The 11,128-nt window shown below is 39.7% G+C and overlaps 1 protein-coding gene and 1 long non-coding RNA gene across 2 annotated transcripts; both read left to right on the top strand.

Annotated features, from left to right (window-relative positions):
* Positions 1 to 3,961: 3,961 nt before the first annotated feature.
* On the top strand, positions 3,962 to 9,103 carry LOC146641564 (uncharacterized). The gene is made up of 3 exons (XR_014909732.1): positions 3,962 to 4,880; positions 5,807 to 6,152; positions 9,018 to 9,103. It is a non-coding gene; the product is annotated as an uncharacterized LOC146641564 (long non-coding RNA).
* Positions 9,104 to 9,147: 44 nt separating this feature from the next.
* LOC146641565 (uncharacterized) lies at positions 9,148 to 11,099 on the top strand. Its single transcript, XM_085399401.1, has 2 exons — positions 9,148 to 9,223; positions 10,479 to 11,099. Exons 1-2 carry the CDS (start codon positions 9,209 to 9,211, stop codon positions 10,788 to 10,790), a joined length of 327 nt encoding a protein of 108 aa, XP_085255527.1. The 5' UTR covers positions 9,148 to 9,208; the 3' UTR covers positions 10,791 to 11,099.
* The last annotated feature ends 29 nt before the right edge of the window (positions 11,100 to 11,128 follow it).

Here is an 11,128-nt window from a genome sequence, read left to right on the forward strand (position 1 = left end):
TACCAAAAACTATTATGAACAACTTTTGATGCTTTAACAGTGTGGTAAGTTTAACTCAATCCCAAAAGGATTTATTTTTTTCTAACCTGTATCATATTTTAGTTTAATACTCCACGCTTTGTAGCTACCAAGAGCAAGCAACACTTCATGATGAGTTAATTTACTGACATGGATAAAATGAAAATTATGTTATACAGTCTTTTCTGATAATTTTGATACAAAGACAAGATAACTACACACTGGAGAAAAATAATTACTTAATAATAAGTACATTAAGCTTTAGGAATATGTACTGAAGTACAAAATGTACTACATTTGTATGTTTGTGTCCATTTAAGTAGCCTCAAATAACTGTGAACGAACTGTATCCCTGAGATGAAAATATAAATCAAGGGCCTGGGACATGGTAGATGGGAATTCCAAGCTTGATTTCTCCATTATTATTGTGCACAAATCAAACACTTGCACATCACATGGGACTGAACTAACAAAAGTGCAGCTATTTTTACACAAGGTCAAATCTTCTGTTAGTGGAACAAGACAGTCTTCTGCACCCCAAAGGTGAGGGGCCATGTACATGACATCAGGTATCCCACAGGTAGGGATGGGTACCGGTGTCCGGTGCCATGATGGCACCGGTTCTGACATAAACGGTAGTAACCAGACCGAAAAGCAGCGCACATTTCGGTGCTTTATTTCGGTGCTTTTTTTCCTGAGCTGTGATACACTTCTAGCCAATCATTTTACGTTTCCGAGGACAGTAGGCGGGTCCAGGTAGATATGTTCATTTAGAGCAGAGCTACAGATTAAAAATGTCCAAGGCGAAGTGGTCAAAAGTCTGGCTGTACTTCACAGCAAAATATGCAAACTCAGCAGCCTGCAACAAGTGCTTTAAGCTGATACTGTGATACTGTCAAAGGAGGTAACACCTCAAATCCGATGAAACACCTGGCGACGCATAGCGTTTTTTTTTTAAAAGCCCAGAAATGCGCCGTATGCTTGCTGCGAGACCTCACACCGAGCGCATCTACTGTGTGTGGGTTGCCTGTTATCGGACCCGGAGTTAGCAACATCCCCCAAAAACCCGAAGAGGAGAGTCCTGGCCCCTAGCCCTGCCAGTGTAGCAGAAATGATGAGGATGATGATGCAGCAGCAGCCGTTCTTCTCTGTGTGAGTAGCTTAATGTTCGTGTGTAATTTACGTTGAGTAGGCTAACCACGTTATTATATTCATGCATGTAAGGTGAACTAGCAAACATCATCATAGCTACATGCGGCTGTCTTCTTGTTTGATGACAGATACTCCCTTCACCCTGGCCAAAAAGGCTAAAATGACCAAAGAAAAAGTGGAAAACAGTTAAACATGAGAGGTTTTGGATAAAGTTTGTGTTTTTTCCATTGATTAAGCACTGCTTCCAGCCAAGAGTGATGCCATATATGCCCCCTAGCTGCAGAAAAGGCTAACATTGTTATCTTTTTACAAAAAACCAGCTGAACATGAGAGGTTTTTGGACCAATTTTGTGTTCTCCATTCTTTAAGCACCGGTTTGAGCACCGTTTGAGCACCGGCACCGTTTCAAAAGTACCGATTTGGCACCGGTATCGGATAAAACCTAAACGATACCCATCCCTACCCACAGGGCACGTTGTTATTCTTTGAGGGCCTTATACGGTGAGCATTCCAAACACTCCGGATGTCATTCAATACCTCCTGATGAAGAAACAAGAATTAGGTCAGAGCTGTAATACAAGGCATTTTTAAAATGGTCGAAAATAAGTGTGGTGCATCCTTAAATGAATTGAAAAGCAGCAATGTTTGGATGCAGTTTAATGAAAACCAAAGGAAGAGGGAGTGATGGCAAAAAAGAAAAGAAAGAACCACACCAGGCAAACCACTGAGTTGTGGGATCTGGGCTTTATACTAATACTAATACTAATCTTGGTGCGGATGCGCAAAGCTTTTCAACTTTATGCGCATAATACAGGTGTCAAAATCAATATTTTTCAATCCCATGAGGGGATCCAATATCATCTCAGACCTGAATGTACCAATGATAGAGCGCTGAAGAGTTACTGATGCATGAAGCCTCTGACTGCTTTTGACAGACTGGCAGTGACAGATCGGTAGCTGCAGCATAACTGCTGATGCAGAATGAGCGCAGACAAGGATAATGTCCTCCGATCAGAAAAAAAACAACATTTAAGTCGTGCTGACTTCTGATCAGTTCAATTGGCAAAATGTTCCCTGATTTAAAAACTTTGGCTGGGTCGCAGAGCGCAGTTGACCTACTTCAACAACGTTAGGAATACATTGCATTTACCGTTCGGTAAAGGTAACGTCGTTTTAACTATGTAAAAGATTATTTTGTTACCCTTACTGCTAAAACAGCGTAATTTAATGTAATTAATTACCACCACTGGTTATCATAATATGGGCCATTTATCTGAATGATAGGCATGAAGCAGAACTGTGACAGAGCTTTGTCAATGAAATCCCCAAAGAAGAATCCTTCGTCCTTCAGTTCTCCTAGAAGCGTGATCCATGACTCGACTCCTTCTTTTCTCATCACTCCCCACCAGCTCTCAATTCTCTGGTTTGCGGTACTTGCTCCTGTGACGTAGCTTCTGTCTCCTGCTCTACCATCCCCGTCATTTCTCCATAAATAACGCTGGAGGTCTCTGACCAACACGTTCTCAGTGTCCATGTCAGTTCGTACGAGCCTGGGGAAACCCCCACGACTCTCCACTGCTTCCACAAAGTAACCTCCGATGTCATGGTCCTGGGTCGTGCGACCCAGTGTTTTGTGTTTAACCTATTTTTGATGATTATCGTTTATTGTTTGTTTAGGTTCACTAGGTAGTCCAGCCAGTTGTATATATTACCCTTGTATTAAGTCTCCCTTGCCCTTCGTGTCTTTATGTCTGTGTGTCTTGTATTGTCAAGTTCATGCTGTCAGTTATATCATCTCCCCTGTACTACGTCTCCCCGGTTCATGTGTCATGTCTAATCTCCATGTTTCCTGTTTTACTTTGAAAGCCTGTATTTACTGTCAGTGTATTCAGTTTCACTCCTCCTGTCCTGTCGTTAAGTTCATGTGTGTCAGCTGTGTTCCCATGTGTGGCCACTTGCCCTGATCATCCCTCACGTGTATTTAGTCTCTGTGTTTCATATAGTCTGTGTCGCATCGTCTGTGTTCCCACCCTCCATGTTGTCACAGCCAGTCTTAGTATTCATAGTTATGGTTTCCTGAGTCTTCATAGTTTTTCCTAGTTTTACTTTCCCAGTTTAGTCATAGTTTAGTTTGTCACTGCGTTTCTGCTTTGTCTGCACTCCTTGTCACCAGCCACAATAAAGGCTCGCTTTCAGTTAAGGTTACTCCAGTCTACTCTCGTGTGTTCGCACCTGGGTCCACCACACACACCACCGCACGGTCTGCCTCCTCAGATCGTGACACTCCGATAACCTTTGGGTCACTGTTAGTGTGTGCGGCCCGCAGCCAAATGATGTTGCGTGAGAAACCGTCGATGCATCCATTAATACATATCCCATATGGCTTTAGTTTGTCATAAGAGTCTATGTGCCTTACAAAGTTAGGTCCCTGAGCAAAATATTGCCTCCTTCTGAGACGTCTGGTCTGGCGAACCTGGGAACCTACTGGGTCCAGTAAAGAGATGAGGATCCTGACGTCTTTTTTCCTGATCGCAATGCCGTGTTGTTTGCACTTTGTAAACATCCACCGATAACCGTGATCCTTCCCAGGCCCTTGCAGTTGGTTCACAATAAACCCTGTCCAGGAATTCTATCAATAAGATGTGCGCACGTTATCTATTTCGTGGCCATAAATGCGTAATTCGTTGCCACGTTATACCCAATTCGTGCCCTCGAAATAGTATTTCGTGGCCACAAATAAGTATTTCGTGGGCACGTTATACCTATTTCGTGCCCTCGAAGTAGTATTTTGTGGCCACAATTTATTTATTTTTTGGACCATGTCATCAGAGGGGCTCTGTAGTTTATCAAAAACCATGAAAGGCCAACGTAAGGCTCCAGTTAGCTAATGTTAAACGAAATTATGTGATAAATAAATTAGTAATAATCAAATATAATGGGAAATAAGATTGTTTATATATTTTTTTCAGCCTAAATTTACTGAGTATTACAAAGTTGCATCAGTGTCTGTACTAAGTGGTGTTAAATGCAGTGGCTTAACCATTAAACAAGCTAATAGGGCAGGGATACGACTGTCTTCTGCCACAAAATAAAGTAAATTCGTGCTCATGTAAGGTCATATTTATGGGATGTTTGCTTTTCTGTAGCTTTAGTTCAATTTATTCTTCTAAAATCTGTTTTTATTATTATTAATATGGCTGCTCTGTTGATAGTCTGTCAGCGGTGACATTACCAGCACATAGCCACAGCCGCTATAAACATGCTGATAGGATGATGTAGCTTCTGCAGCCAGCAGCGAGAACACTCAATACAGACTTAAGATTCAGTGTAACAGTTATCTAAATGTTGCGTGTCCTGTTTGTAAGCCCAGAAAATAAAATTAAATAAAATGGCAACCTCTAGCTTCAAGCTAAAGTAAGCTTCATGCTATTGTGAGGTTGTTAAATTTGCAAATATGCGCTTCACATATTCGACATGAATCATTTATATTTTTGATCTAAACATAATTCAGTCTCACGCTTTTCACTTGTTTTTAAAAGACTGTTCAGTCTTTTAAAATAAGTCAATTAAAATAATCGAAAATAGTTATGTTTTCTGTTGAAACCCCGCCCCTATAGGGTGTGTTCTGCGAGGGAAGATTGACCGTGGTGTCCGCCATTTCTTCTCTTCGTGGGAGGTGTACGTTTGGCGCAGAGCTCTACTTTGTCGAGGTAAATTAAACTTAAAACTAAATTTTCGAGGGAAAATTATGGAAGCCCGTTTCCGCCACTAAAAAAAAAAAAAAAGATCCATAACTCAAAATTTCGAGTTATTTTCTCGAAATTTCGAGTTATCTCGAAATTTCGACATATTAACTCAAAATTTTGAGAAAAGCAACTCGAAATTTCGAGTTAGCGCTGCCAATCAGTAATCTACGTAAATGACGTCATTTCCCTGTTACCCGGAAGCTGAAGCCCTCAGCTACAAATGCTACAGCTAAGCTACCGGTATTACATCCAGTCGTGAATGCACAGATTGCTGAGTGTTTTCAGCCTGGCTTCACAAATGATGAAATCCCTGTGTTATTAGCTGAATCACATGGTGTTACTATCAGCAAACATACTTTAATTTGTTGGGATCCGTTTTTGAGTGCGCGGTCCTGCGCCATATGCTTCCGGGTAACAAGAAAGCGACCTCATTCACGTATATTTTTGATTGGCAGAGCTAACTCGAAATTTTGAGAAAAGTAACTCGAAATTTCGAGTTATGGATACTAGCTTTTTTTTTTTTTTTTAGTGGCGGAAACGGGCTTCCATAGGAAATGAAGATAAAATCTATCAGATGTGTGAATTTTTACCGAGGTAGTTTTTCGTATATACTGCTGTTGAGCAACATAATGGAAAATAAGAATTATTCCTCAAATTAACTGACGATAATGCTAGCTTAAGCTGCAGGATAGTATTATGCATGTTAACATCTTTTCCAACAAACTTGTGTGCTTTTAGTTAACTGGTGTTAGTAAAAATGTTTTACAAAAAAAGACAGGTATGAAGGGCCTGCAGTAGTCATTAGTGCCAGAGAAATTGTAAGTTTATTGTATTTTCTGGGTCATTGTGATAATATAATTATTTGAAATGTATTGACTTTTTCTTTACAGACATTTGGTGCTTATCACTCATTTAAGAAAGTTAGGATGCCCTGAGGTGGTTGTGAACTCTGTGACACAGAAACCAGGGGGCAAATCAAGTGCTGCTTTTGCCATTAAAAGACCACGGCGGTCTGAAGTAAACTATTGTCCCCCCTATCCGGTTGGAGAATCTGAAGATAGCCTTGAGACTGTGAGAGTGGAGCTTCTTTTAGATGTGAAGAAGACAAACAACCGGGAGGTGGTGAGAATGAAAATGGAGAAAACATTTGCATATAGGAGACATGAAGTAGTTTGTGACACACCCATGATCAGCGGCTTCCAGGCAAGATGGCCAGCACTCTTTGAAGTGAGCGAGGTATGTAATTTGTGAATTCTTTTGTGAAGATCATTGTGTTTTAATGGTATCCTGTAATAGAACATTGACAACATTTACGTTGTCTGCCAGGTTTGTGGAAACTGTCAGAAATCATTTTGAACTGTAAAGATTTTTTGTTATTGATTGTAGCACCTGAAGCATACACTGTATATAAAAGATAGAAATAGTTTCTAGGTCTACTGACTTTATCTTTGACCTCAGTAAACATGATTTATGGTTCCTGAGTGTTTGTGGTCTAAGTTGCTAGTTTCATATTCATTATGACAGGGTGTTCATTGTACCCATTAATATGGAAAAGGACAGTGGACTAGTGTATGCTCATTGGCTAACGATTTTTGATTAACTAATGAGGGTACAGTGTCTCTTGGTTCCATAGGCAGATCTACACTGTGCTAATGACATGCTATTTAAAAAGAAAGCTGGAAGGGCAACTGTGGAAATGCACAGCTTAAGACTTCAAAATAGAAATTAACAAGTGGTGACATCATTCTCTTTTTATATACAATCAGTGGTTATAAGCCACTTCTAACTCGAGCAGTTGTGTAACTTTTTTCCTCTGGAAGTCTGTCGAAATAAAAATCAGTCCATTTCACCACAAAAGTGAGTGGGATGCATAGCTGAAAATTAGTAATATGAGAAAAAATATAACTTTTTGTAAATGTGAGCTTGTTACATTTGAGTTTGTGACTGTTATTTTTACGTGTCAACTTCTCTTTTTAGATAAATGCAGAGTTTAAGTGCATTACCACTAGAGCTGGGCGATATGAGATTTTTTCATATCACGATATGTTTTTTTCATTTCAGGCGATAACGATATCTATCACGATATAAGCCAAATAACTATATTTGTAAGATTTTAATGTGCCGTTGCTCACAAGTAAAATGTGAAATAATCAGCAGCTTGTTTTTATTTAACTATTTATTTCCCATAATAAGTTCAACAGGGTAGATGTACTTAAGGAACATGAGACTTTTTCAGATAAATAAAGGCAAATATTGCAAACTACACAAAAGGCAGCCGCTAAAGCGTTTAAGTTTCAAAATAGAACAAACGAAACAGACTAAATTGTCAATTCCACTTAGAAACAAAATATTAATTCTAAAAATAAATCTTAGTTTGTTTTACAGAAGAACAGACAAAACTGACTAACTTTTGTCAATATCAAATAAACTGAGAACTAAAAGGAAATTCTCAATCTCTCCTTGTTGTATAGCTTAGCTTTTCAAACAGTTTTAACAGTTACTTTAGTCTGACAAAAGCCGAATGACGAATTAGCGCTTCCAGTCAGAGACTGAGGCTACGTCCACACGTACACGGGTATTTTTGAAAACGGAGATTTTCCGTTTTCGTTTAAAAAAAAGAATCCCGTCCACACATAAAGGCAGAAATGAAGGAAAAGGCTGCTATGAACATGCCAAAGCAGCAGGTGGCGCTAGATTCCTAACCGTGCAGAAATGTTGGCCAATCAGAAGTCTAGAAGCCTTGGTGGGAAAAAGTAAACAAAGCTGGGGCATAGAAGCAGAACAGAGTCGTATGTGTGGACGGACAGTAACTGTGTGTATATGTAAGCATTTAAACACTGCAGAGAGTAGAATTAACAGTATTGTAGAAATTCATTTCACCGGGCTGTGGCCCCCCCACACCCTCTAGCAGATTATTACATGAAGGAACCTTTTAAAAAAACAAAAAACAAGCGCGTCCATGCTCACAGGTGTACACACGGGTGATCACACCCACAAACTACACCCTTTTTGGCTCCTACCTCAAAGCACACTGTGTTCTGTTGATCTTATGTGCTGCACAATAATGTTTAACATTTAGTATTTACTGTCATATTCCCATATATCATTGTGATGTTGTTTATTCTATTACTCTTGTTCTCTTCTGCTTGCTTTTTTTTTTCTTTCTCAGCAGGTGATCCAGGTGATTGATATATGCATTTTTTTTTGCTCTGCCCGTTCTGTTGGTTTTTGTCTTTTGCCCTTCTCCCCCGTCCCTCTTCTCAGCTGTTTCTCTTTCCCTCTTTCTTTCTCCCCTTCTTTCCCCCAGACAAGTCTGTCCCGTATTCAGTAAGTGAAAATAAAATAAACAATAAAAGGTGAATCAAATGGACCATTACGGCAAGGCTGGGATGGTCAGTTTGGTAAAGTAAATCCGTTGGGCATCTTTCTTTGCCTTTAGACAACAATTCTGATGGCAAAAGAGCCAAACGGGACAGGCCAAAAAAAAGAAAAAAAAAAAAAAGAAATTCATTTCACCGAAACAATAACGTGGCGCACAGTGTGACGCATGCACCAGTTTATTGTATTTCCAGACTTGCTTTCGGCACAATTTACAGTGCACGCTACTCTGTTTTTTGTCAGACTTGAAATAGCCGAAATACCTTCACACTACGGAACTTCTATGGCTCTTCCGTTCGACAATCTCTCCGGCATTGGAACCATCATCTGTTTTCTCTTCGGTCACGCTCGGTTGATTTTTCTAGTCGGCACACTCATTTCCTCCATTATGCGCTGGCTCCATTACCCGCTGGCTGCTTCCCAAACAAACACACGTGCGGCTTGGCACTTGTGCTGTACGTAACAAGTCACGCGACGTGACGCTGCGGCTGTGATTGGTTCGGCTCTGCGCTACTTAATTTGGATTGGCTGACCTTTTTTTTTTTTTTTTTTAAGAGGACAAGAGCGGCGAGGTCTATCGCGATAGCTTAATTTCTCTATCAAGTAAAAGTTATATCGCGATACATATCGTTATCGTTCTATCGCCCAGCTCTAATTACCACCATGCCACTGCAGTCCCGATTTCTCTCGCAGATAGATGTGCTATCTGACAAATTTATAAAGGTGTTCAAAAAGCGAGGAGGACAGATAGGAAGAAGACTGCAGAATATTCTGGAACCCATGGCCCAGGTAAGAAAGAATTTTAATTTGTGTCTACAGTTTAGAGAAAATAATAATTTTAACAAAATGATCTTGTGCGTGAATGTATTATCAAGGGGCTCTGCGTGTACCTCAACGAAGACCCCAGCAATTTAATGACAGAACATGTGGTAAGTGTTATTATAGAAGGTCATTTTATTGAAAATAAATGTGGTTGCTTCATGAACTAAACCCCCCCCTCCCAAAACTTAAAAATCTAAAATCTCTTACCCCTTGGCTGAAAAAGGCTTTTATTGCCACAATGACGCATGGACAACTGAACAACAAAGTCATGTAGGACTGTCAAATTCATCCCATTGGTGCAGCTACTAAAAAGATTTTGAATCTCAATAACATTGACCTCTCGGATTTTGAAAATGATCTAAGATTTTCAAAATTGTGCCACAGGTGTATCTGCTGGTGACTGTGGGATACCACTGGTGGCCCCTAGTTTGTATGTCTTTTTTAATTCTAAAATGAATAGACATATCTGAAAATGATTAGACTATATTTAGCTATGACATCTTGTTTTATCTACATGCGGACATGCCACAATTTCACTTTTTAATGGACATATTTAATAAATATGTCCTCCCACTATCCAAAGACATGTAGTTTGTGGGGATAGGTTAATTGGATAATCCAAATTGCCACTAGGTGTGAATGTGAGTATGAATGGTTGTCTGTCCTTGTGTGTTAGCCCTGCGACAGACTGGCGACCTGTCCAGGGTGTACCCCGCCTCTCGCCCTATGACAGCTGGGATTGGCTCCAGCACCCCCCGCGACCCTGAAAAGGATAAGCGGAAGCGAATGGATGGATGATGGATGGATATTTAATAAATATTGGGACCACCTTATTTATTAGACAAAATACTGTATGGCCTGGAAGTGTTTATAAAAAAAAATATTTATGAAATACTTGGATCCAGCTAATGTCTTTGTTTTGGATCATAGTTTAGTACAGTTCAGATGCTAGTATCTCTACAGTTATTGCTTTTGACAAAATTAACATAATAACCAAAAACCAGACTAAATCGACAAGCTTGTTTTGTGTCAGTCACTTTGTAAAAATACTGCTTTATTCAGTGTCCTTTCTAAACCATGGCAAAATGTAGTTATCTACTAATAAATGGGTTGAACGTCACCTTAGCCAAGGGAGAAAGAGATACAGAGAATTGTCTATATGGGTTAGAGAAGATATTATGTTTAGGTGTTTTACTTTTTTTTTCCTTCTACATGCATTAGGACCACGTGTTCTCTGAACACCTCTTCAGAGAATGAAGAGGTGTTCATAGTTGAACACCTCTTCATTCTCTGACAGTATTCTGCTTCTTTGCAATGACCAGTGTTCTGTTGAATTTAATTTTGGGAATGTGTATTTTCCAGGCCACAGATGAAGGAGTTATCCAACAATCTATTGAGGAAACAACCATGGGAATCTACATCATAAAGTCAAGAGATGCCAGTGACAGCCCTGAGGACATTGGGATAGTCCTTGAAGGCCAGAGAGTCTTGCAGGATTTGGATAACTGTGCCCTAGCAGCTGCTATGCTATTTGGATTAATGTACACTTTGAACCTGACCTACCCACCAGAACTGATGTATACCTTCGAGGTATTCCAGAAACTGGTTATGGAGCTCGAAGGGAACAGCCTTTCAAAGAAGGCCCTGGTTCTTAAGAACAGACTGTACGAGTGAACAGTTATGACATGGAAACTATATGTCTACCTCTCTGAATATGTTCCATTGATTCTTTTTTGCCAACACTGGCAAAATTACAGTATATAGTGAAACTGATTTTTCTCACAATTTTATAGGTTTTTACTGGTAGGAGCAACTTTCACTTTTAACTTTGGGGCCATCATTACTATAGCATTCAATGTTCATTTTTCAATCCATACTCTTTTGAGGAATAGTTTGTACTCTAGTGTTTTTTCTTGTTTGTTTTTTTTGGTTTGTTTGTATTTCTCATCACATTGAGGCTGAGTGTGCCACACTTTCTGCTTCTGCACAAAAATTTTCAATCAAGGTGTATT

This window comes from Rhamphochromis longiceps, linkage group LG23, assembly GCF_057381845.1.
Source record: "Rhamphochromis longiceps isolate RC_006_pf linkage group LG23, R_longiceps_female_GT1.1, whole genome shotgun sequence".
Taxonomy (NCBI): domain Eukaryota; kingdom Metazoa; phylum Chordata; class Actinopteri; order Cichliformes; family Cichlidae; genus Rhamphochromis; species Rhamphochromis longiceps.